Raw genomic sequence first — 27,106 nt, forward strand, 5'->3', positions numbered from 1 at the left:
TCATAAGGTGAGATCTGTGGCCTGGGACACCAACTACGTATGAGCTCCCAGCAATTCAGGCTTGGACTTAGGAGTGCTGGCAGATCTTGGGTGGACCCAGCTCAGGAACCAGCTCAGGCTGCTGGCATGCCTGCACGACACAGAGGACCTCTAGATGCTCTTTTCCCCCCCGAGCAGGCATTGCCCCCTTGAGCAGGGGGCAGAGGTAGTTTTGTTCTAACAGAAACAACTATCTTCCATCACAATGGCCCCTGAATGAATTGTTACTCTTTCCAGATGAGGGTTTGGTGGACCCCAGCATTCCTCTTAGGGACAGATAATCTCTTTTATTTAATTTCCCCCCCTCTCTCTAGGTTTGTGGATATCTCTTAGCTGGGCTTCATGGAGAAATCTTCCCTGATCACCAACCTCAATCCCAGAACAACCCCCATCTTTCAGTGAACAGAATGAGAGGCCTTCTGTAACCTGGCATAACTAGCCATCATGGGGAAACTGGTCAGGATGGGGACGCTGGAAAGGCGGTTACTCCTTCCAAAACGGCTTCAGTGGAGTCGCTTCCTCTTCCTAATGGGAATGTTGATCATTGGTTCCGCCTACCAGCACCTGAGGAGCCCTCTGGGCCTCCCCTCACTGTGGGCAGCAGTCTCTTCCCAATACCCTGTAAAACTGGCCAGCCGGGACCTTCCCAACAATGAGATGATGACGGTGAGCAGTGACCCTCCAAGCGCTAGTTCTGAAATGGAGGGTGAGACACTGGAACCCCAAGGCACAGTGGGCAAGGAGGAAGCAACACCTGGCATAACAATGGAGAACGCTCTCAATACACCCGGAAGAATAGCCAACATCTCTCCAACAGTGCCTAAGACCAACTACAGCCCAACTGCAGCAGGCACAGAAAGAATGAAGGAAAACACCCCAACCAGACCAAGTGGAGTACTGAATCACTACACCCCAACTTCAAGCATATCAACAATAAAGAGTTATACCCCAGCAACACCCAGGGGAGAAATGAAGCACTACCGCCCAACTCGAGCCAGGGGAAAGGTGAAAAAACACACCCAATCCCCACATGGTAGAAGAGTGAACTCTGCCCCATCCACATTCATGGCAATGACAAGGAGCCATGGGGTCACTCCCAGAACAACAGTGAAAGACACGGAAACTGTGGCAACCTACAAAATATTGGAGACCAGCCCCTCCAAGGGAGTAGTGGAGGAAACCACCCCAACTGCTAAGAGAATAGCTGATAATACTCCAACTTCCCTGATAAACTACATAGAAACAAACATCTTGACTTCTCCTAGGAGTACAGTGGATAAGGACACCCTGACTACCCCCGAAAGAGTGGACAATAACAGCTCAACCAATCCTCGGAGGTTAGTGGGAAAGAACAACCTGACGACTTCCCAGGGAATAGTTTTAGAGCACACTGCAGCCACCTCTGATGGGCAAGTGACAATTAGCACCAGGGTTAGGAATCCCTCGTCCAGAACCAGTACACCAACCGCTGGATTATCCTTAGCCACCTTCTGGGGGCTGGCGAAGAAACCTCCCACAGCACCAAGCACCTCAGCAACCCTCAGCATCAGGGCAAATCCGACCACCCAGGTTCGTCACTATGTGGAGCCTGCTCCAGCCTTGCCCACTACCCCCTCCCCCAGCCTGACAATGGCCCCGCTCTCAGAGGCACCCAGTCCCAGTCCCTCAGCGCTGCCCCCCAGCTGGCCAGACTACCCTCAGTCCGAGTACCCCCCAGACCTGTTCAGCGTGGAGGAGCGGAGGCAGGGCTGGGTAGTCCTGCACATCTTTGGCATGATGTACGTGTTTGTGGCCTTGGCCATCGTGTGTGATGAGTACTTTGTCCCAGCCCTGGGTGTCATCACAGACAAGCTGCAGATCTCTGAGGATGTGGCAGGTGCCACGTTCATGGCTGCTGGAGGCTCTGCCCCCGAGCTCTTCACCTCCCTCATCGGCGTCTTCATCTCCCACAGCAATGTGGGCATCGGCACAATTGTGGGCTCTGCTGTGTTCAACATCCTCTTTGTCATCGGCACCTGTGCCCTATTCTCCCGGGAGATCCTCCACCTTACTTGGTGGCCCTTGTTCCGTGACGTCTCCTTCTACATCCTTGACCTGATGATGCTCATTCTCTTCTTCCTGGACAGCCTCATTGTCTGGTGGGAGAGCCTGCTGCTGCTGCTGGCCTATGCCTCCTATGTGTTCACCATGAAGTGGAACAAGAAGCTTGAGCTCTGGGTGAAGGAGCAGCTCAGCAGGAGGCCAGTGGCCAAGGTCATGGCCCTGGGGGACTTCAGCAAGGTAAGAACAGGGTAGCTCAGGTTTTTCTAGCCACTTTGGGGCAAAAGAAGGAGCGAAGACTGGGACTAAAGAGTGGAAGTGCTGGGTCAGACTTCAAGAGGCGGGTGCTCTGGTTCCCTTGCTATTCATTCAGCTTTTAGAGGCCTGGTCTCTGCCAGGCACTATTCTGGGGTCTTAGTCTAGAGTGACCTTGGTTCACCCTCCCCCCCCTCAAATCATCCTATAAAATTGTTATTATTATGACCCCCCCATTGGCAGGAGAAGGAACTGAGGCCTAATGAAATCAAACCACTTGTTCAATGTCACACAGCAAATAGGGGGTGGAGTCAGGATTTGAACCAGGTTGGTCTGGCTGGATCTTTGGAAACGATATTTGAGCTGGGCTTTGGAAAATGTCCAAGGAGATATCAGGCAGGGAAAAATGATAATCGCTTCCATGTGCATGGTGTTTAGGGTTTATCTAGTACCCTCAGTTTCTTTTAATCTTATTTGTTCACATTCCAGACTTGGAGGGAATGGTGTCTTGGGTGGGGTCCAAGAAAGAAGGGGGCGGGGAACTGTTTTTGGTTTTGTTTGGTTTTTAAAATAGTGAAGATGAGAGCTCCATTTAGCCACTGACAAGCCAGTGCTAGGTGCAGACCCCTCTCGCCGTGCTACCTGGAGACCAGATACCGGGTGTGCTAACCCTGGGGCTTTCTCCTGTTCCTTTCCAAGAAATCCTCTGGCCCCACGAGGAGGCTTCCTACTAAATCCACTGCATGATTCAATGACCTGGAAGATTACATTGGGGAAGTGATTTCTGAAAATTCATCTTAAAGTTGTTTATTCCTTGAGACTCCCAAGTGAGGGCACCCTAGGGAACACAGACCCCATTTATCTCCTGCTCCTAAAGCTAGAGTTTGGGCAAAGGTTGGCTCAGAGCCTGCCTGCGTCAGGTCTCAGTGAAGCCACTGGTGTGAACAGAATTTTGCGTGCAAAGAGTGGAAGGACTTAGCTACTTAATCCAGTGCAGTTTTGATGAGTGGTCAGGATGGAGACAAAACTCAGCAACATGTCTGGGAGATACATGATGCAAAGGAGATAAAATGTACTTCCTTTAGGATTTTGGAGATAATGTGGTGTTCTGGCCGGGACAGGGAACTGAGAGTTAGGAAACCTGGGTTCTAATCTGATTCTGCCTCTAACTAATTATGTGACCTTGGGCAGGTCCCTTCACTTGTTTAGGGGAAAATGAAAAAGTCCAGCTAATCACCAAAAGGTCCTGTTTAGTTCTGATAGTCATTGACAATGTCCTGTGTCCAAGTGAATTCAGTTCGGGCAGGCCCAGCACAATGGTTATTTGTCTGATCTGATCAACTGAGCTCCAATTGCCGTATTTGAAGATATTTGAAGATTGCCCCAAAAGGAGAAATGTTCTCCTCAAGGTCATACAGCTGGCAGGTATCAGAACTGGGATCCAGTATCCTAACCTCCCATTCGGCACTATTTTCCGTAAGACTGCTGCTTCATGAAGGCAGAGACTTAAGAAAAGAAGGGGAGGCTCAGAGTGTCCCATCACTCACTATGAAGAAGCAGGGGCCTGCCTCTGATGCAGTTCTCAGGGAAGGCCGTGCTGGGGGTGGCCATGGAGCCTGGTACTCGCCTCTGAGGAAAGCATTTACTGCCTGGTAACACCAGCCAGCAGTTTTCAAAAGGCCTTGGACTTGCCTCCCAGTCCTTCACAGTAATTCTGTTTTGATTGAAACTCTGCAATTTCTGAACTTGTCATTTTGTCAGAGCACCAACAAAGCAAAGCTTTCCAATGATGTGAAGCATAATCATGATTTCAAAAGAGAATTTGTAACCTCCTTCCAAGACTTTTCAAGGGCTTCATCGCACCTGTTTGCCAACCAGTGAGAGTGGTGCTATTACAACTCTGTTCTTAGCTATTTGTCAAAACAGATCCAGTATGATTTTTAATGAATAGAATTATGTTTTTAAAAGCAGGTTGAATTACTGGCTATATTTGAAAGCAAATCTATATTTATTTAAAATTAAAAACCTATAGTTTAGACTTCACAGCACTAACTACCGCCTGCTAAAAATTAGTCCAAATAACTCAAGAATTATACCTGTTTTGAAATGGTTTTTAAAACTGTCTGGATTTACTCAGGGGGAAAGGGGTGTCTGTGTGGGGGGTACGGAAAGAGACTGGACAAAAATCATACACCTATGGATGAGGACAGCGGGAGGGAGGTAAGGGCAGGGAGGGAGGTGGGAACCGGGTGGAGGGGAGCTATGGGGGGAAAAAAGGAGAAACAATTGTAATAATCTGAACAATAAAGATTTATTAAATTGAAAAAAAACAAGAAAAAAAACTGTCTGGATTTAGAGTTTCACCCCAGGTTTCTTATAGCCAGAGAAAGAGGGAATTGCCTTTGCTTGTATTATTATGTCTGTGTTTGGCTGGCTAAGACCTATGATCTGGTTAGAGGGAGATCAGTTATCCTGCATTTCACTGACAGCTAGGGAGAAGCCATTCTGTTTTGAATTCATGAAGCAATTCTCTGAAAAGTCCAGTTTTGTTCTAGTAACCTTGGTTGGAATTCATTTTGGTGGTTTATGCAAGCGTATGTACTTATCCCTGTAAATTATTTTACTTTAAGTATAAAAACGAATATGCCTTGCCTTCTTCCTCACTTTTACTGACTTATTGGTTCACCCCTCTCCCTGACTAATGGGTCCCTTCTTTGAGCATCACCTCAGGAAGGCAGGGAGCCAGGGGAATGGGGCTCACTTAATCAGCTGTGCTCCAAAGGTGAGGAAGTCAGAGGGAAGTGGGGCAAGGCCAGACAGGGTGCTAGGGAGCCAAGGAGGCTGGCTGGGGAGGGGAGGTCAGCTGTTTAGAAGTTTAAGGAGTCAGAAGAGAAGCGGAGGGCGGTGGGATCGGCTCCTTCTTGGAGAGAAACAGGAACAGAAAAGACACCCCCCTTCCTCTGTTGCCAGCCTAGGGTGAAGTGTGGAGGGGGTAGCCACACCATCAGGCTCATCATTGCCACTAAGTGGGTAACAATCTTTGTATCTACCAAAGGGCTGAGCCCAGGGTCTCGTCCCTAGCTAAAGCTCCGTAACGACTAGTATTTGGTTCAATTTCCTCAGGGAACCCTAACAGTTTTGTGAAAGAAAGGAGTGGGGAAGGGAATCTATACTTATGGAGGGCCTATTCCATACATAGATTATCTCAACAACTTTTCATAAAAACTCCACAAGGAATAGATTGTAATACCCATTTTGCAGATGAAGAAACTGAGAGGCTCAGATAAGATAATTATCTCAGCCAAAGTTACATGGCTAGTTGACTGTCCTTTCCACTGGTTCATCTGGGTTTTAACCCAGGTTCCACTGCTAATTATCCCTGTTACCCTGGGCAAGATAATGCAAATCAACAAATCTTTATTATTAAGCATTGAAATGAAAATCAGTGTGGAAAATAAAAAGATTGTGCCCCATCCAGTAGAGGGGACAGGCAAAGACAAGAGTATTTGTAATAAAGGGGACACTGCAAAGTGCTACAAAGTCACTTTGTTTTTCATCCAGGCCTAAGATCGCTTATCTGAAAAGTAAGTGGGATGAACTAGTGCAGGGATTGGCAGACTTATAAAGAGCCAGGTACTAAATATTTTAGCTAGTGCATGAGTTGGCAGACTTGTAAGGAGCCAGATACTAAATATTTTAGCCTTTGTAGGCCCTACCTACAGTCTGTCACAACTATTCTGTTGTGTGAAAGCAGCCACAGACAATATGTAAATGAATAAAATGGCCAAGTGGTGTTTTACTAAGAGCAACAAACTCACAGGTTTTTCCTTTCTGAAGAACTGCATATGTTCACAACTGATACCTGTGGAGTTTCTAAGCTGGTGGGCCTTTCACTTTACTTTTTATTCTGCTCTGCTAATCTAGAACCAGGATAAAAGTTTTGGGGGATGATTCTAATCAGAATTTAATTGAGTATTTTCAGAAAAAAATAAATGATGTATCATCAGATATATAACAACTATTTTAGAATCTCTCTTTTGACACTGGCTGAAAAAAAAAAAATCAAATCCTAAAGTATGGTTTGAGGAATGACCCCAATAAGGAAATAGTAAATGTTTGTTTATCAACATAATCTAACTTAGCTTGCTCTGAAACTTTAGACCTGATTTTGAAGCTCTCAATGTATTTGTTCTGTCCAAAAATGGCAAGTATGTTGCCTTGACTATGCATACTCACAGAAAGCAAACAAACAGCAAAACTGAGGCATTAGCCTGGCTGAAAAGTCTTATTTGTATTTGAAGGCTGATGGTCCTTTTTAAAAAAATATATTTTTATTGATTTCAGAGAGGAAGGGAGAGAGAGAGAGAAACATCAGTGATGAGAGAGAATCATTGATCAGCTGCCTCTTGCATGCCCCTACTGGGGATCGAGCACACAACCTGGGCATGTGTCCTTGACCAGAATCGAACCCAGGACCCTTCAGCGGGAGGCTGATGCTCTATCCATTGAGCCAAACTAGCAGGGCTGTATTTGAAAGGTGATGGCCCCTGCCAGCCTGGTCACCCCTAACTGCCCGCCCTTGCTGGCCTGGTCACCTCTATTAACTTTTTTTAAAAAAATTAATAGGGGTGGCAATCGCTGCAAGCACCTCTGAGAGAAAGCTGTCCTCAAGTTTCGCCCGCTGCCAGTCCAGTTTCTTCCCGTATGAGTCTGGGTCCTCAGAGTCTCGCCCGGAACTGGAGTTCAGAGCAGTCGGGAGCTTGTATCTCCCTCCTGATTGAAAAAGACAACAGTGTACCCAGTTGCCAGCCCTTTTCCTCGCAGGCCTCTGTACCTCTGCCCTTCACTTCTGCACCTCCTCACCTCCTCCCAGTCTCAGTGTTCTTTTCTCTTTCCTTCTAGTTGTATAAATTCCACTCAGCCAGCCATCCCGTGGTTCTGTATGATATCTGTTTTGTCTTTTAGTTGTAGTTTTGAAGTAGTTGTGCGAGGCCGCAAGTTCAGGTGTTTTCCTATGCCGCCATCTTGGTTCCTCGAATTATATTTTTGATATGTTAGTTTAAAGTATATTATTAAAATTAATTTTACTTTTGTTTTTACTTTAAAAAAATAAAATTATGTATGTGGCTTGCATTCTATTTCTATTGGACTGATCTGTACTGGAGGTATCAGGAGGCTGGTGTGTGCTCAGCTTAGGAGTCTGTGCTCCCTTTAAGGACAGTGGGCTCCCAGGATGCAGTGGAGTGAAATGATGTGCTTTGCTCTGAAAATCACTGGCTAAGGGGTGGAGAATGAACTAGAAGGAGAACAGATCAGAAATCAGAAGCTGTTGCAGAACTGTAGGCAGGAGAGTGGAAAGATGAGGCCAAATTTGAGGACTTGCATGAACTAGGTCTGACAACTAGTTGGATATGAGCTGTGAGGGAGAGGGAGGACTTGTGGGTGTCCAGCCTAGACAAATGAGTGGATCAGGGTGCAAGCCTATACTCAATGAAGGGATAAAGTGAAGTGTCCACAACTAGAGTTTAACCTGGGTGAAGGACTCAGACCAGGGGTTCAATAAATATTTGTTGAAGAATGTTTTTTTTAAAAATCAGACTAAAATGTGTGGTTCAGGAAATGTGTCAGGGATTGTGTCTAGAGGGGAGAGGTAAATGATTAGCTAACTGCTACATTAGTGGGAGATAGAACTTGAAAATCCGGAGGACAAGCCCCCTGAGGGGCTACCATGAACAGTTGCAAGGGATCACATTGCTCATTCTCAGCAAGATGCATCCCTGGGGGCTTGGCTGGCACAGAGACATCTTCTTCAGTTTCCTTATCCCCTTTGCTAATTTTCATGAGAAGGAAAAGGTGGGGTGATGTTGCTGAAAAAAGAAGAGGGAAAATGGTGTGGTGTGAGAGGTGGATGTGGGAATGTGTTTATAATAAGGCATATACTGAGAACACCTGCTTGCTGGTACTGTACCCATAAATGGACCCATCAGCCATACCCAAATGTAGACAAACATTCCATTTACTTCAATAATTTGAAACTGAGCCACTAGGGAATATAGATTTGACCTCATTTTCTTTTTCTTTTCTTTTTTAAAATTTCTTTATTGATTAAGGTGTCACATATTTGTCCTCATCCCCCCATTCCCATCCCACACCCCTCCCCATGGATGCCCCCACCCCCCTGTTGTGCTTAACCATTGGTTAGGCTCGTATGCATGCACACAAGTCCTTTGGTTGATCTCTCCCCCCTACCCCCACCTTCCCCTACCCTCCCTCTGAGGCCCGACAGTCCGATCGATGCCTCCTTGTTTCTGGGTCTGTTCTTGTTCATCAGTCTATGTTGTTCATCATTTCCCCTAGATGAGTGAGATCATGTGTTACTAGAAATATACTTATAAGAACTGAATGTGAGACGAGCAATAATAGTTATGCTGACAGGCAAATGAATCAGTCTGTAGTGAGTTTATTTCTGGACCAACAGTTCTTTTGAGACCCAATTTCAATGTCCACCAGTCCCTTATGTGTACATGTCGGCACTGACTTTTCAGCTCTGGATGGTGGACAAATGGTGGTAATGCAGGTCCGACTCCCTCTGGTTTGGTCTCGCCCAGACCCAGGGGCACGGCTTCACCCGGACTCAGGGGCGCGCGGTCTCACCAGGACCTGGGACCCAGCATCACCCGGGCCCCGGGGCGCGTGGCCTCACCCGGACCCAGGTGCACGCGGCCTCACCTGGTCCCGGGATCCAGCCTCACCCGGATGCAGGGACGCGGCCTCACCCAGACCCGGGACCCAGCCTCACTTGGATCCAGGGGCGCACGGCCTCACCCGGACCCGGGATCCAGCTTCACCCAGACCCAGGGGCGCACGGTGACCTCATTTTCTTTTTTTTTTTTAAAATATATATATATTTTATTGATTTTTCACAGAGAGGAAGAGAGAGGGACAGAGAGCCAGAAACATCGATGATAGAGAAACATCGATCAGCTGCCTCCTGCACAACCCCCACTGGGGATGTGCCCACAACCAAGGTACATGCCCTTGACCGGAATCGAACCTGGGACCCTTCAGTCCGCAGGCCGACGCTCTATCCACTGAGCCAAACCGGTTTTGGCTGACCTCATTTTCTTATGCTTGGGAAAAGAAAAGTAATTTAGTAAAAAACTAAACAACAACAAAAAACCTTGAATGGAGATCAGGAGATTGGGATTGTCACTATCTTTGTGAGTACAGGCAAGTCACAGAATCTTTCTGCATCTGTTTTCTCATCTATCAAAATAGCAGTAATAACACCAGTCTTGTTTATTTCACAGAGTTAGTAGTATCGAATGAGGAACTGGCTGTGAAAGGCTTTAGAAAGTTAGAAGCCCGTACTGAGGTTAGAAGATATATATACAATGATCCCATAGAAAAGTGTTTTGTCTTGAATAAATCTGAATTACAGAGAAATCAGTAGGCGTGGGCATCACGAGACAAAAGTGGGTCTCTCCTGCCCCTCTGTGGACAGATCCAGCCACCCCAAAGGGTAGCCTGGTCCCTCCTCATTCTTTGCCTCCAAGAACTCATTGAATGAAGGTTATGATAAATAGGGAGATGGCTGAGCCAGTGGGGTTGGTGCGGTAGACTCCAGTATCCCAGTAATCTTACAGGTATGTCGTGAAAGAGTCAGGGGTATTGTTCAGAAAATCCACAGTGCTCCCCTTCATATTCAGATTGGTTATTTCTATTCTGTTACATTCATTTGTGAGACAAACGTGATAACCACTACACTATGGAAACAAGACTCATTAATTCATTTGTTCATTGATTCATTGATTCATTCACTCAGCCTGTATCCAAGCATTCAAACTTCCCCCACCCCTCATCCTTCAGAGCTTACCCAAATTCTACCTATTTCAGGAAGCCTTCTTTGTCCATCCCAGCACAGCGCCTTTATCAATCCCTCTAATTTCTTGGAACATATTTTGCTTGGTCATGTGCTTGTGTTATCATGTGTCTTGATTCCTTTCTGGACATAGATTCCATGTCCTAAACATCTGTGTATCTCTACAGTGCTAGCACAGCACCATATAAACAAGCAGGTGCTCAGGAAATAAGAACTGAGTGAATGAACATATTGGGTGGATGGATAAGTGGGTAGCCCTGGATTAGGCAGTATTTTCCATATTTTCTGAGCTGGACAGAGAAGGGAGTGTAGTAAGTCCAGTTCTAGTTCTGGCCATGGAGGTTGGTGGGGTGGGAGAGGCAACGGGAAGACGTAAACAGTTACTGGGGGCAGCCATAGGTGACCCTGCTGCCTGAAGCCAGTTAGGAATAGCTACTGACTCATCTGTAGTGAGCACCTACTGTGTACAAGATACAGTTCAGGGGAACATAGATGGCTGTATCATAAGTTCATTGCATGGCCAAAAAATATATGTGAAAATTTAAACAGTGATTTAAAAAAAGTTAAAATGACAGCAAATGCAAAATGGCAAGCTAGGGGTCCAGATAGTACACACCGTGGGCTTAAAGAGCCTTCAACTTGATTTTCTAGGGCTGGTTCCCAGCAGGCTGCCCTGCAGCTTCACCAGGACACTAGCACTTACTTGTCTACAGAGCCAGATTTTGTTATCACAAAATGTGCTCACTGTTGTTATAAAGCTTTGGAGGAGAGATGTAGCAGAGTGAGCTGAAGTGAGGGTGAGGTGGATGGGGACATTTGGGAAAGTTTTATATCTGAAAATTTGGCATACAGAGGGACGGAGAAGGCATGAACAAGGGAATAGGAGTTGGAATAGATTCGGTATATTAGAAGACAGTTCATTCATTAATTTATCAATTATTTATTGAATGCTTGCAGAGTTTTTGTGCTGGACACACATGGTAAATGAAATAGACAGTCTATCTTCTAGATGCTAGTGGGGCAGTAGATTTATTTGCATGTTTGCTAACATATATATATATAACACAAATAACACATACATATAACACAAAGTGGGGAGAGTGCTATGAAGGAAAATAATAGAAGTCTGTAAAAGAGAATTAGATGGGCACCCCATAATGAAGGTTTCAAGTTGGGTAAAAAGGATGGCACATTTGAGGGACCAGAAGACAGGTGGTGTTCCTGGACCGTCTGACTGGGAATGGTGTATGCAGGCTGAAGCCAGGCTGTGGAAGGCCATGTTATCTCTGCTGAGTTTCTGTGTTCCAACCTGCGGGCTTCCTGGAGAGAGGGAAATAGGCAAAAAGAGTAACGGTCTTTCCAAACATCTTCTGACTCCTGTCCCTGTTTGCAGCCAGGTGATGGGGCAGTTGCGATGGATGAGCTACAGGATAACAAGAAGCTGAAGGTGGGTGCCATGTAGAGTCTGCCCAGTGAGGACACTGCAGGGTCTCAAAGGACAGCCACAGACTCAGGGCACGGTGGCCCTGATGCTGAGGATCTTGGGCTGGGCTCAGGCCTGGGAAGCTTCTGGGAAGCTCCTGAGGGACTCTTGGCCTCAGGTGGCCTTGGAGGAGGTGCTGGTTTGGGAGCTGGATGTCACTGCTTGCTTTGCCACTAGCTCGCTGTGTGAGCTTGGGCCTCAGATTCTGTATCTGTAAATGACTGGACTAGAGGAACTCAAGTCTAACTTTACAGCCCCCAGCATGCCATGATTGATCAAAAGCCTAATTACCTGTGGCTTTGGAATGCCCAGGACTAAGAGCACCATCAGAGGGCACTGGGGCAAGGAAGTCTGAGGTTTGTGAAAAAATGTCTTAGCCGCCTTTGGCCTATGGGGTATTTGGGAAGAAGTATCGGTACCTTAGAGAGGAGAGGCTGGGCCTAAATGAAATCTCCCCATCCAAAGAAAATCCCTAGGGAAGTTGTAAAGTACTGTGTTACCACAGCCACTAGATGGCAGAAGAGTTCAAGGCCAGAGGGATGGGGAAGGTGAAAGTAGGGGGTGGGTAATGGATGGGACAGAGAGACTGAGCAAGTGTTTGTCTTTGGATGCTCCCTTGTAAATCTGTGTGTGTCACATCTGTCTGCAGCTATAGATGTGAGGATGTGTGTGTGTGTGTGCCTGTGAAGCTTCTTGAGCACATGGGTAGAAAAAAAATCTGGATTGGCAATCAGAAGACCTGGGTGCTAGTCTTGACTCTTTCATTTACACCCCACATGAACATGTTGGGTTTTCACTTCCTTTTCTGTAGAAGGGATCCCAGTTTCCTTATCTCTGGGAGTGTGGCAGTGGTAAAGCACCATGATGCGGTTCGTGGACTGCGAAGGGCTGTACCCATGTGCAGGGTCTGCTGTGTGGTGTGTGGGTGAGTGTGTGCTTCTGTGGGGTGTACTTGGGGAGATGGAAAAACCCTTGGCAATGTGGTGTCCTCAGGACACATTGTCTGCTGCTCCCTTTTGGGACGTTAGGGAATTACTCAGTGTGTAGAATTAAAGTCATGGTGAGGGAGGCTGAGGAGAAAGCAGTGAAACTCCTGGTTAACGTGAAGGACAAGGTGAGGCCAGGAAAACGCTCCTGTGCTTTCCCTCTGATCTCTCTGGGAGGGAGGCAGTGTTTAGGGGGGCCCTTGGGTGGCTTCCCACCTGGCTTGGGCAGGGGCCCACTGAGGCCTGTGCTGCTCTCTCCTGCTCAGCTCCCGTCCGTGCTGACCCGAGGGAGCAGCTCAGCCTCTCTGCACAACAGCACCATCCGCAGCACCATGTACCGGCTCATGCTCCACAGCCTGGACCCTCTGGGGGAAGGTAAGCAAGGCCTCCCCGGACCTGCGTGGTCTCCCTGTCCACTCCTTCCCTCCTGCAGCTGTACAACAACTGGGACCTGCAGAACGGAGGCAGTGGGTGGGGTGAGGGCAGGAGTGGGAGGAGAGAGTTAGCAGAGGAGAGTGGGTGGCAGTCAGTCTGGGAGACAGGGTAGAGACGAAGACACGGAACTCACTGGGAGAGGAGAGGGCCCCAAGGAGCCAAAGCCCTTAGGCATCCACATTCCTCTAGTTCCCTGCCTCCCTGTCTTCTCTGGTACAATCAGGAGGTTCAACTGCAGACAGTAAGGCCGTGATGCTGTGTGCCCTGCACGGGTTATGCTGGGGCTGCCCTCAGTATCTTCTCTGCGCAGCCCACCAGAGTCTCCTGCCAGGCAGCTTGGCTCAGACTGACTGGCCAAGGTCGCTTCAGGGGGAAGCTCCTGTAGGTGCTAGAAACTGGTGTCCTAGGAAGACCGCCCCCCCCACCCCCTCAGCCAGGAATCCCAAAGGACACCCTAGGAGCTGCCAGGACCACTTCTGGGGGTGGTGAGGGTCCAAAGTGCAGTGGGAGCTGATGTCCAACTTGACAGATGATTTGACAGCTGAGATTCTCACCATCCTTCTCACCAGTTCCTGCCTTCTGGCCTCCCTCTCCAAAGAGCTGCCCCTAACACGATTCTCAGGCCTCCACAGGCACCCCTCAGGTCTGCACCTGCTCTCCTTGAGCCCCTCTGTCTTTGGGCCTCAGGAGCCCAGGCAGGAGGCCCATCAAGGGAAGGTTGGCTCTTGGGCAGAAACCACGGGGTTGTGGTGGCACTTGGGCAGGAGGGCTGAGGCCTGAACTGTATATGACCCTAGAGACTGACCCTGAGCCCCAGGGAGCTCCCTGACTGAAATTTCTGGTTCAGGGACACATTTAGGAGGCTCGGCATTTCCTCAGACCCTTAAGTTTCTTCCTCAGACACAATATTGGGGTTTGGGGCATGTTGTGCAGTGAAAGCAGAGTCCAAGACAAGGTGATCAAACCTTCCTTAGCAAACCCTCGAGGTGAGCCCGGCGGACACTGAGCGAGTCCTCCCGCAGCGCCAGCTCCAGAAGCAGTCCCGCTGGGGTTCTGAGAGCGAGTCTGCAGCCCCTGGCAGCCTGTGTGTTGTCCGTGCGGCTGTGTCATGAAGGAAGCTGAGTCTCTGGGCCATGCTGGGCCACTCCTCTGGGCACTACTGACTCTGGCATCGTCTTAAAGATGAAGACTTCTCCTCCATGGGACCACAGAGCCCCCGCCTGGGCCACTTCCACCACTAACAGCCGCCAGCTGGCTTGCTTGTCCCGACAGGATTATGAGATGCCCAGGCCAGGCCGAGGTCAGAGGAGATTGACACTAAGGAGATGATCCTCCGTGCTGAGCTGAGAGGCCACGTGAGGAAACCAGCTCTGGGGGAGCCCGCAACCGTCATCCCAGGGAAGACAGGCCTGCGTGGTCCACGGTGTGCCTGTGGCATGGAGGGGCCCTCACTGTGAATGACTGCTGGCATGCTCTGGAGTACAGTCCTGCCCGGGGAAGCCAACCCTGATTCTACGCCATGAGATTCCATCCAGGCGGGGCTGTGACCGCCCAGGACTGTGATGAAGGCCTTTGTTCCCGAGACTTTCCAGATGCATGTTTGTGTTTCCATGTGCTGTTTCCAATGGCTGTCCAGATGTTTCCACCCCTGTCAGGTATTCCAGCTCTTCCACAGAACTGGTCTGAACTCTCACCCCGTGAAGAGGAGCCAGTGATCCCCATGCCTCTTCGGTGTGTGTGTGTGTGTGTGTGTGTGTGTGTGTGTGTGAGAGAGAGAGAGAGAGAGAGAGAGAGAGAGAGAGAGAGGCCCCCATAGCTGGCCTGCTTTTCTTGGGGGCATGAGAAGTGAGAGGGTAGGGTGTGTGAAAAGGAAAGAGGGGAACTTGGTTTTCTTGCCAGGCCCCCCACTAACAGCTGGCAGATATTCTCAGGACTGGAACCAGGGGAGCCCCTCTTTGACAACAGCTACGTGTCGCTCAACGGAAGATGCCAGTGCTTGATCCCTGCCAAGGGGGCGCTGGATTTGTTTGGATGAAGGAGGCAGTGGAGTGCCCGCTTCCTGACATCTCAGTCCGGACAAGGAGCTCCTGGGCAGGCCCACCAGGAAACTTCGAGAGACCACACACGCCGGAGCAGTGGAGCCCGTTGCCAGAGGGGCTGCAGCTGAACCTACTGTGAGACTGTAGGACACAGGCTGAGAGGAGGAAATTCCAGACCTGTTAATGTTTCCTGCCCATCAAGGCTGAGCTTGATCCACCCAGTTTTCCAGATCGCACCTGCCCAAACCCTCTGGAACATGGTGCCCCATTGCTGCAGACTCAGTGGGACAGCTGCTCTCAACTCCTGGGTCAGTTCATCATTATCGTCATAGCTAAACCTGATGCAGTGCTTTCTAGGTGCTCGGTGCTGTTTGAAGCAAGTTGATGTATACATCAATTTATTCCTTCAACAAGTCCGTCAGATTTTACAGATGAAGAATCTGAAGGACAGAGAGGTTAAGGAATCACTCAGCTCGGTCCATGGCTAGCAAGTGGAAGAATTGGGATTCAAATAGAGGTTGTCTAGTTTCAGAATCTGAGCTGAGATAATAATATTTAATTGCAGCAATTACAGTATTTTTATTTATTTTGTCTCATGGATACCCACATCATGTATATCATGGTGTTGCCTTTTTAGAGTAGGGACGCTGAGGCTTAGAGAGGATACGCAGACTTTCCAAGGTCACCCAGAGTTCACAGGGCAGAGCCAGCATGGGATTCAGAATAGACTCCAGGGCACCACTTTGTTCTATCATGTGTATCATTATCCTCACCTTCCCACGCTACACGGCTGTGAGGGGGACCTGCATGGCCCCTGCACCTCAGTCTCTGTGCCTCCCACCTGAAAGGACACATGGAAAGCACTTTGCATGTTTCCTGGATCACAGTCACACTGGAAGAGCTGCCCTCTCCATTTTTCTTGCCTGGAAACCAGGGCAGCGCCATTCTGAGCACAGTGCTCTGAGGGTCTCCAGCAAAGCATGTGCACGGGGACCTGAAGGGGGCCCTGTTTGGATTCCAGGTGTCTGGGGTCAAAAAGGGTGTGGCAAGGAGCTTGGTGAGCAGCTACTTCCCCCTTGCCACTGAGAGGGAAGGCTCAGGAATATGGCTACCAGCAGTGCCCCTCAGTTATCGCAAAGCTTTTAGTAGATTTATAGACAGTAAGCTGTAAAGGTCCTTACACATTATCGAGTCCAAGGATGGCAGAAACATCTCTCTGTCATTATTTCTCCATTCCCCGCCCAGTGCAGACACCCCCGATCAATCCTGGCACTCTCCTACCAGACCTGGATGAGGATTCTCCTCAATTCAGCACTCAGGCAGCCATCACTTGGGCTCACAAAGGAATTAAATCCTATTTGTTGCCCCCAACACTAACCATGTTATTTTACCAGTGACTTGCTCAAGGTCACAGCCAGTTAGTGACAGTGCAGGGAAAGGAAGACAAAAGTTGGGAACTGGGCACCTGGACAAGCCTAGTAGGACTAGAATCCAGACATCACAGCTCCCAGGCCAGCCTTTGCCCATGCACTTGAGCTGCTCTGGCTGCTAGCCCACCAGTCTAACTGAAGGGTGCGGCGGGGACACTTTGGTCCCAGATATGCTTCCTTTTTCATTTGCAGCACGCTCCTCCAAGAACAGGGACGAGGAGAGCTTGAATCAGGAGGCCAAATCCAAGCCTCAGGCCAAAGCAGAGAGCCAACCAGAAGGTGAGAGGATGGTGAGACCAGCAGGTTTTCTCCTGCCCCTTCCTTCCTCCTGTCTGACGGGGCTGAGGCGGGGCTCTTGGCCCCTCTGAGCCAGTCAGCTGGAGTGGTGAGCTGGTGCTGCCTGCACTTCGCTGTAGTCCAGGGTCCCTCGTCCCCAGGCAGTCCTGTACTGTTCCCTCGGTACTCTCCTTACGTGGGGGTAGGCAAGGCCAGACTGAAGGTTGTTGAACTCCCACTTCTGTTTTTGCTAAATCTTGTCCCAAATTAGACTATATTGGACTCTCGTTCTTCTTCCTGCCACTTCTACACAAGGATAGTTCTGCCAGGGATTGGTCTGAGACCAGCAGCCCCAGTGAGGAAAGGCCACCAGGGGCCTGGGGACACAGAAACCCAGCATCTGTGTGGCAGCTGGACAGGGAGCGTGGGACGGCTACTGCCCTGGTGCTCTCTGCTGCACACCAGGACGACCTGTTGTACTCAGTGACCCTTGGAGGGAGGTGGAGCCGCAGTGGTCGTTCCCATTCTATAGACACCATCCTATAGACAACGGAGGCTCAACGAGGTCACGTGACTTTCCCAAAGCCACACAGCCAAGAAGTGAAAGAGCCGGTACCTAAACCCGGCTCTCCAGACTTGTCAGTGCTTCCTAGCTGCTGTCTTTGAAATCGTTAGGGTCCTCTCCATGCAGCTGGTAGGGGGAGAGGTCAGACCCTTAGGGCTGGGGCTTTACCCTCTCTCTGTTCCAGTTGCCTATACTGGCCCGGATGGAAATGTCTGCGAATACAGAGGGAGCAAGGGTTGCCATTTCCCAGCTGCCCTCTCATCTGTACATATCTCTGCGGAAAGGACAATAGCAGTTCACATCACATCAGTTTACTTTTTCTATCAACAAGAAATTCCCCTTCCGAGATAAGGAAGTGGACAAGTCCAATAGCCCTGTAGCCACTCACATCAGTCTCTATTAGCTGCCCTCCACACCTGGCACTCTTCTGACCTATCCCATGTTTATCCTTTAAAGAGGAGGAGCCAACCATGCTCCCTGCGGTCAAGGTCACAGCAGCCCCTGCTCCAGACGTCAAGGGAGATCAGGAGGAGGATCCTGGCGGTCAGGTAGGCACAAGCCTCTTCCCAGGTAGAGGAGTGTGAGAGGCCCAGGGAAGGACTTGACCAAAAAGTCTTCCTTCCTGAAGGTCTGAGGTTCATTCCTCTGGGGTAAGCATTGCAAAGATGAGATTCTTCATGGGCCAGTTAATTCACCTGAGTGCGAGTCAGAGAACATATATGAGAATGTGTTGCCGACTGTCACATGCTGTAAAAACATAAGAAATAACTGTTAGGGGTCTCTCAGCAACTCAGGGACGGTGAGACCAGTCAGCTCAAAATGCCAGGCTGAGGGTGCTGGCTAAAGGCCTTGGAACCTTCCAAGGCATCTTGGCCTTGTCCACTGGACTTCCTGAGTTCTGATACTGCTGTCTTTACAGCCTCCGCCTCTCCCACCTGCTACAGCCAAACTGGACTTCTTGTCTCCATGCTTTTCTACCTGGGCCCAGAAGGTTTCCTCCCCCTAGAATGCCTTTTCCTTCTTCTTCAGATATTCTAACCTGCCTCCTGGCACGTGCACATGCCTCCTTTGCTGTAAGGCTTCCCCATCTATCCAATCTGAATGCCTGTGGTACATTGTTCCTCTCCGAGGGATCTTACCACTGTCTTCCTTGTACTCTCTCTTGGTTCCCCTGCTGGGTGGTGAGGTTCCTGAAGGCAGGATTCAATTCTGAGTCGTCTCTGTTTCCCTCACAGAGAGAAACTCAGGGCACAATTAACAATCAGTTTGGAGGTTCCATCGCTGTGCGTGTTTTTTTAAACTTCACACTCAAAAGCACTCTGATATATCTCATCCTTAAGCCAGCAATTTGGGTTCAGTGTCTAAGACATCTTCATGCTATCATGAGTGTCCCGAGTAGGTCCCGGACAGCCAGCTCAGTTAAAAGGGATTAAGAGGAACCCCAGGGCAGGAAGTGAAGCTTGGTGTCACCAGGAGCTGGACCTAGGCCTGAGAAGCTATCTGTGACCCTGGAGGCTTCTCACTCCATGTGTGGCTCTCCCTCACATGCCCTCCTCTGTGTGCATGCTTTCCTAGTAGCCTGGCTCCATTTGCTTCCTTATTAGCTCACACAGCCCTAAACTACTACCCTAGTTCTCCAGTCTACAGGGGGATCAACCAGTGATTGGCTACTAGTCACAGAAGAGAGAAAATTCGTTCGAACCAGGTCATGGGGCAGGGATCCAGTGTCCAATCAGCTGTGGCAGGGAAAGGTGGGGTGCTTTGACTTCAACAAGGAAGAAGGGACATTAGGGGCGGCAGTTTTTAGAGAAGAGGGTACAGGCTGGGCAGACACTCCCATACCTATGGATTTAAATGACTTGTCGTCTTCTCCAGGAAACCTCTCCTGATGGGGCTGTGAGGGAGTCAGGAATAACTTCAGACTAAAATCTCACGCTTCATTCCCAATTCAAAGCAAAGCCTTACAGAGACTAATATTTGATTTCATCAGGGGTTCTTAACCCTGGTTGCATAATAGAGTCATTTGGGGAAGCTTAAAAAAAATGCCCAGGCCTCATCCTCAATCAATTAAGGGCATGAATGTTTTAAAAATCTCCAGGTGACTTTAATATGCAGCAGAGTTTGAGACTCACTGAGCATCCCTTGGGGGTTAGCAATGTCACGAAATTTGTTATAGAAAACATACTCCATGAGCACACAGTCCAGGCCATTTGTTTGTTTGGGTCGGCATGTTGTTATAGTTAGTTGAGAGCCTAATCTGAGGACCCTCAGAATCAATGGCTTTAGAGTGCATGGAATCAGTCCACGGTTCCCTAACACTGGTCTGCAGATGGACTTGTTGGGAGCACTAGTGAGCATGTTAAAATAGATTCCTGGCTTCCAGTCCCAAATATTCTAATTCAGTTGGTCCAGGTGGGGCAAGGAAATGTGTATTTCTTTCTTTCTATTTTTTTTTAAAGATTTTAAAATTGATTTTTAAAGAGAGAAGAAGGGAAAGGAAGAGGGAAACATCAATTTGAAAGCAAAACATTGATCCTCCCCGGGACTGAGCCTGCAACCCAGGCAAGTGCCCTGACCGGGAATCTTAACAGGAACATTTTGGTGCATGGGATAACCCAACCAACTGAGCCATGCCAGCCAGGGCAGAAATATGTATTTCTAATAAGCTTCCTACACTGTAAGGTTTGGGAACCAAAGATCTCATTTGGCCCTGGCATTTGCAAAACAGGGTAGGTTGGTGGTTAAGACGCCAAGAGTTGAACTATCCATATTCAAATCCCAACTTTATCACAAACTGTGTGGACCATGGGCAAGTTATTTAACTACTCTGTACCCTAGTTTTTCCATCCATCAGATGGGTTAATTCTATCTATATCATTAATTAATTGCTCATGAAACATAGTAATTGCTAGTTATTATTATATCACTTAGCAGGGTGCCTGGCACTTAAAAGCCATCAATAAGTAGGTATTATCATCAATTTATACATATGATGTAATATAATAGTTTAGGAGTTTAGTGGACACAGCAATGTTATATAATCACCAAAAGATATCACGCAATATTAATGGAAACATAATATCTAAGACAAGGAGAGCGATAATCCTATTAAACTCTGTGCAGTGTTCTGTGTTCAGGTTTAGAAGCCTCCTCACGGGATATAAGCTAATTAGAATGAGTTCACCAAGCTGGGGATGAGGCTGTAGGCCATTATGGGGGGTGACAGAAGGACCTTGGTATCTCTAATGCAGGGAAGAGCTGTCTTGTGGAAGAGTGATTTGCTTTGTTCTATGCATCTCCAAAGAGTAAACCTAGACACAGAGGGTAGCTCCTTGGTATAAATATGAACTTCAAACCAAGCAGAGTTGCCAAAGATGGCAGGAGCTTCTTCTGGTGAGTTTTCCATCCCTGGAAATGCTCAAATAAAGATTACACAACCACTGGGTAGGAATGTTATGAAGGGGAATTTTGCTGAGTAATTGCACTGGTTTTCTCCTCATACAAGAGTTTTTAGTTATATTCTGAGAGAACAACAACAAAAATAATAGGAAGAAACTGGGGAAGAAAACAAGCAGAGAAGTTACGTTAATCGGTTGGCTTTGGATTGCAGGAAGGAGATGTGGCTGGAGCTGAGAGCACAGGTGTAATGACAGGCAAAGAGGTTGAAGCTCCTGGTGAAGGTGAAAATGGAGGTGAAACTCAGCTAGAAGGTGAAGGTGAAACTGAAGCAGAAGGGAAAGGAGACAATGAAGGTGAAGGTGAAATCCAAGCAGAAAGAAAAAGAAATGATGAAAGTGAAGGTGAACTGCAAACAGAAGGAGATGCTGGTGAAGTGGAAGGTGGCACTGAAGAGCAGGGATTCAATGCTGGAAATCAAGGTGAAACCAGTAGTGATGAGAAAGGTACAGATGGTGAAGGGGGCGGTGATGGAGGTGATGGTGAACATGAAGAGAACAAGAGTGAAGTCCAAGCAGAAATAAAAGAAAATGATGAAGATGAAGGTGAACTCCCAGCAGAAGGAGAAGATGGCAAAATGAAAGGTGATGGTGAAACCAAAGAGCAGGTCTTCAATGCTGAAAATCAAGGTGAAGCCAGAAGTGATGAGAAAGGTACAAATAGTGAAGGAGGAGGTGATGGAGGTGACAGTGAAGAGGAAGAGGAAGAGGAGGATGAGGATGAGGATGAGGAAGAGGAGGATGAAGAGGAAGAAAATGAGGAGCCATTGTCCCTGGAGTGGCCTGAGACCCGGCAGAAGCAGGCTATTTACCTCTTCCTCCTGCCCATTGTGTTCCCACTGTGGCTGACAGTGCCCGACGTCCGGAGGCTGGTGAGTTTGCCCAGCCATACCCTAGACTGTCTATCTCCAGAGAGGCTATGGGTCTCTAGGCATTCCACCCAAGAGGAGGGAGAGGACAGGGTCAACCAGCTTGGCAGGGCTCAACCACAGAGAGGATTTGGGTTGGAATTTGCAGCTCTGGAGGGGACCATGCACCTAGGGGGATATACCAATGGGCTTGTGAGGCCCTAGAATGTGCTTATTTCCACCACTATAAGCAATGTGAACTAGTTCCTCCTTGACTCCTGTTTCAGTAGACTGATGTTAATATAGGAATGATGTCACCACACCCCTCTATATTTCACAGGGTTACTGTGAAAACCCAAAGTGATAAGTGCCATTTCTTCCCAGCATTCCTATTTATAGGGAAAAATCTGACTAGCATACCCCACCCAAAGGCCATCCATATTCTATCTCTGGGTCTGGAGATGGGTAGGGCAGAGAGAGGTTGCAAAAGCCAAATCAAATACCTTGATTGGCTTGGTTCTGGGTCAAGCAAATAGCTCTTCCGTTTGGAGACTACTGAACACCTACTGACTGAGCTCCCCTGCGGGCCACCAACCCCATCCTTTCCCTGCTATGTCAGGGTCCTCCCTGGAAACAGATTTCATCTTAGATCCTCTCCATCATCCCTCCAGTAGAGCTCGTCACTGATTCTGGGCTCTCTCAAAAGGGCCAAAGACCTTTAGCCTCTGAAACTCACGTCTCTTTCTTTTCATACTTTCACATAGGAGTCTAGAAAGTTCTTTGTTTTCACCTTCCTGGGATCCATCATGTGGATAGCCATGTTCTCATACCTTATGGTGTGGTGGGCTCATCAGGTGAGTAAAAAGCAGGAACTAAATCCTGTATCAGCAAGTTCAAAGGCCACTTTTTTTCCTTCAGGGTGAATTTCCAGTGCTTAGGGAATGGTGAGGATCAAGTGCATTTGTAGTTTCTCCATTGTTTGTAAAGGCAGCCTTTTTATTCCAGTGAATGCAGTACTTTTCAAGTGTGGCTTTCCTTACATTCACATGCAGCAGGACCTAGAAGGCCCTCCACAATCTGCTCATCGCCCTGTTCCCTGCTTTCTCTGCCATGCATCGCCCCCTCTTCCCCACCTGGTGAATTGTACACACTCGTGAGAGCAAGCACGGTTTTGCCCTGCCTCTGGCATTTTAATCCTCTGAGTGCCCATGGCTTTTCTGTTCTACCTGGAGTGTTGCACCAGCACAGAGCTGTAATCGTTGTTTATGATCTTTTCCCTGCACTAGGCTGAGAGTAGGGTCAGTGTTGTACTGCTTATACTCTTCTCTGCAGCTCTCAGTTCCTGGCACATGGCAGGTGTCCATGGTTCTGGAAATGGAAATGTGACATGTTAATATCTTTGGAGGGCAGTTCTTTTAGAAGTAGATGTACTGTTGTTTGAATGTCAGTGGCAGGTGGTATTATCGATGGACTTTTAGTCCATCTTAGATCAGAGCAGAGTCATTCTCTGAAGCCTTGAGCAGGGGCCCCATCTCCCCAGCTGTCAGTTCTGCCATGACCTTGCCTTACTCAGACCGTGGGAGTGTGCTGAGCTCCATGGGAGGTGTTGGGTTTGCACAAATTAGTATGTGGAAGAGCCTCAGATTTTCCACTTGCTGTTGCCGTGGTTTTTTTTATTACTGTTACTGTTTACCAGGTTGGTGAAACAATAGGGATTTCTGAAGAGATTATGGGTTTGACGATCCTGGCAGCAGGCACATCAATTCCTGACCTCATCACCAGTGTGATTGTTGCTCGGAAAGGCCTGGGAGACATGGCCGTGTCAAGCTCTGTGGGCAGTAACATATTTGATATCACCGTGGGGTGAGTGGCAAAGGTGCTTTTTAAGGAATATTAAGTAAGACTGGAAAACCTTGTGTTGGCTCTGTTCACTGGTTTTCTGCTTCATTCATTATGCATGGAATAAAATTGCATTTATAGTATTAGTTTCTATAAGGCAACAAAGTATTCTCCCTTCATTAATCACAGACAGATGAGATAATAGAACTAAAATGCTGCCTGCAATGTAACTGACTGGAATTTATAGATGAGTTGAAAAATGAAGTCCATTAAATTCCATTACTAAATACCATCAAATGCTCTGCTCACTGACCTGCAAGGTGGTGGAGGTGGGGTTGGGACAATGACTCAGTCTCACTTCCCGATGTTCTTGTTCCTTTGCATTTGGGTTCCTGCCACCTCTAAAAGCATTTTGTATAAACAAGCAAATGCTGCATCCTGCTGCACCCATTCCCTTACCTGGCCTATTTTCATTTCCCTAGTCATGTCCTGGGCTTGAGTGGTGGCTTTGGTTCCATTAATTTGAATTTGTGTGTATGGGTGGGGCTGGGAAAGGGCATAGGAGAGCCCTGACCCCTAAGTAATTTAAAGGAATGCTATCCTGAGCTGGGCCTTATCCTAAAAATTTAGAGATTAGAGTCACACATCAACGTATCGGGTTAGTCATACAGAAGTCATTTAGTATGAAGAAAAAAACACTCAGACCTAGAAAAGTTCAGTTTTAATCCAGGCTCTCCCAGTTATTAGCTGTAAGCCCAAGGGCATGTAATTGAACTTTCCCGAACCTTGGTATCCTCTTCTGTGAAATGGGGCTAATATTTTCTGCTCTATTTCATAGATTGTGTGTGTGTGTGTGTGTGTGTGTGTGTGTGTGTGTGTGTGTGTAAAAATGAGTGCTTTGTAAATTGCAAAATACAGTTTAAGTATATGGGATGATTATAAACATGAAAAATACTCATTGTTTCTTCAATCTCACAGCCTGCCTGTTCCCTGGTTGCTGTTCTCTCTTACCAATGGACTACAGCCTGTTCCAGTCAGCAGCAATGGCTTGTTCTGTGCCATCGTCCTGCTTTTGCTCATGCTCCTGTTTGTGATCTCTTCAATTGCATCGTGCAAATGGAGAATGAACAAGATCCTGGGCTTCACAATGTTCCTCCTTTACTTTGTATTCCTGATAATCAGTGTGATGTTAGAAGATCGAATCATATCCTGTCCTGTATCTATCTGAGTCAGTCACTGTTGCTCAAAGTGGACATGGATCAGAAAACCATGCCAGAAGTTACTGTACCTCTTGGTACATTGATGAATGAACATGATCCAGGAGAGGGAACTGAGAGGCGGAGAGCATCTGATGTCAATGTGATACAGGAGTGAAGGTTATCGTTGGAAACACCTGCAGCTCTTTGTGGATTAAGAACCTCACTTCTGGGGTCGGGGGGTATATGGAGTTCCAACCCTTACTGCCTCAGACAACTGTCACATGGACTCCAGTAAAAGGACCCCTGGAGTCAGAGGGTTTTCTACATGAGCTAACTGGAGGGTTGGGACAGGCACAATAAGACAAGCCACCAAGCTCACGTATTCCTGATTATTTAAGGGCTGCTTAAATTATTTAATCCAGAAGATGCAGATGTGGTCTCTACCTGACCCTCCTGGATCCTGCCCCAAGCACATGCTGCACTTCACTGCCTCCTCTTTTTCTGTTCAAAACATGAGGTTCAAAACCAGGTTTGTAATCACCACTGGTTCAGTTACTGGTGAGTTTAAGAGCTAAGGCTATAGGAAAAAACGAAATATACAGGAATCAATTATCATTAGTAAGATGTGTACCAATACACATAGCTTAAAATGATTACATTAGCTCTTATTGCATTTCTGAAAAGTGAAATTAAAGTAACCCAAGAAATTGAAATTTGTAATTTGCCTTTGAATTGGAAGGCCTGGATATTAGAGAAGGAAAACTACTCTAAGGGCTATTTAAAAATATGTACTTATTAGAAAATCCAGGTTAGTGTGTCTCCATCAAGTGGTCTCCTTGAGGGATTAGACATATAACACAGTGGTTGGTCCTGGCTCTGCCCCTCCAGCATATTCTCACCCAACAGTACAGCTGCTCCTAGTGAGTGAGAAGGTAGAGATCAGTCAGTAGAGCCAAGTCTGGTTTATAAAGTAAGAGACCCAGTGGGGCGATGCCACTTTTGTATGTTAACCTAGATGGGATTATAACGCAAGAAGATAGGTGTCTTATGTGGCTTACCAGGGGATAGTAAGGCAACCACAAAGGAGAAATCCCCAACATGCTTAGCACAATGGCAACACAGTTGAGAACAAAAGTATTTCTACTTCCAAGATAGCTAGTGTAAAGGACACTTGTTTTTAAAAAGTGTGTGGTTGTTTAAACATTTCATGTGGAATTTGAAGTGCTTGTATATTAAACACCAATGCTTACTGCTTTTACTAGCATCAAGGGACACATGAGAAATGAAATAGTTCTATGTCCCCGGTTTCAGAGCAAAGGGAGCTGAGGGGACTGTAGATTATGATGGTAAATAGAGCTTTATTTACAACACGAGAGAGGATTCACTGAAGACTAGAAGATAGCAGGACAGATGTCATATGAAAAAAAAAAATCAAACATTTTGGTGTTGATGGGCTGCGTTCAAAGAAAGTACTTCAGTCCATAATCCATCTTGAGTTTGGGTTAATTTAATTAATGGCCTCACTACCCCAGGATTCATGTTCCTTAGAAATGACTTTTATTCAATTTCAATAAATTGTGAGTCCCACTGGTATTTTACAAACATGGTCAGAATGCTCCAGAGAAGACTGATGAAGAATATGGAATCATATTCAAATTCCATATTCTGAAGTTAGTTATCCTCATTCGTGATGCTCCTGCAGTGCCCAGTCTCCACATGCCAAGACCTAAGGAGGGAGATCCCAATGCCAAAACTCTGGCCACCAACCTGGTTTCAGCAGCCAATTCCAGCTAGCCGCGGGGAATTCCTCCCCACTGATGGCCAGGGACCTGACGCTCTTCCACAGAATGACTGAGTGGGGAGTGATGGACAGTGAAATGTTCTGTAATGATAAAGCTGCTTCATGATTAAAATCAACTCTAATGATATAACAACCTTTTCCTAATCAGTGTACTGAATTTTTGGCACTTCTCTTTGCCTAGAAAGGAAGTTCTGATAACTTTACACTATGATAGAAAGGGGTAAGCATATAAAATGAAAGCTGGGTCTTGATGGGTGAGTAGGAATTCAAGAGGAAAAGGAGAGAGAGATTTCAGGGAGATGGAAAACTTATGTAACTTCTAAAAGATGCTTGGAAGTTAAAATTTTTGTCATACATTTACAGATCTATAATTTATTAAAATTGTGCTGTTTTAGAGATAAAATACCATCTTAAAATGTCAAGATAATGTTGAGATGGTCCTTTCATCTGATAGGCAGAACAGATGCGATATGAAAAGATAGCAGGACAGAATACAGAATAATCTGTATTCTAGATCATTCATTCAGTCTAGAA

The 27,106-nt window shown here is 47.3% G+C and overlaps 1 protein-coding gene across 3 annotated transcripts; it reads left to right on the forward strand.

Moving 5' to 3' along the window:
• Nucleotides 1-483: 483 nt before the first annotated feature.
• Nucleotides 484-26,701, forward strand: SLC24A1 (solute carrier family 24 member 1; the record flags this gene model as incomplete). 3 transcript variants are annotated; one of them, XM_079769527.1, is made up of 10 exons in its annotated part: nucleotides 484-2,319; nucleotides 11,610-11,663; nucleotides 12,952-13,060; nucleotides 16,782-16,868; nucleotides 17,887-17,978; nucleotides 21,041-21,230; nucleotides 21,426-21,757; nucleotides 22,498-22,587; nucleotides 23,430-23,596; nucleotides 24,551-26,701. In XM_079769527.1, the coding sequence occupies 10 exons, from the start codon at nucleotides 484-486 to the stop codon at nucleotides 24,798-24,800; spliced, it is 3,207 nt and encodes a 1,068-aa protein (XP_079625653.1). In that variant the 3' UTR covers nucleotides 24,801-26,701. The 3 variants fall into 3 exon arrangements, with proteins under 3 accessions (XP_079625653.1, XP_079625652.1, XP_079625654.1); XM_079769526.1 differs by having other exon boundaries at nucleotides 21,041-21,757; XM_079769528.1 differs by lacking the exon at nucleotides 22,498-22,587.
• Nucleotides 26,702-27,106: the final 405 nt, after the last annotated feature.

The sequence above is a fragment of the Cnephaeus nilssonii genome (genome assembly GCF_951640355.1).
Source record: "Cnephaeus nilssonii genome assembly, chromosome: 4".
NCBI lineage: Eukaryota > Metazoa > Chordata > Mammalia > Chiroptera > Vespertilionidae > Cnephaeus > Cnephaeus nilssonii.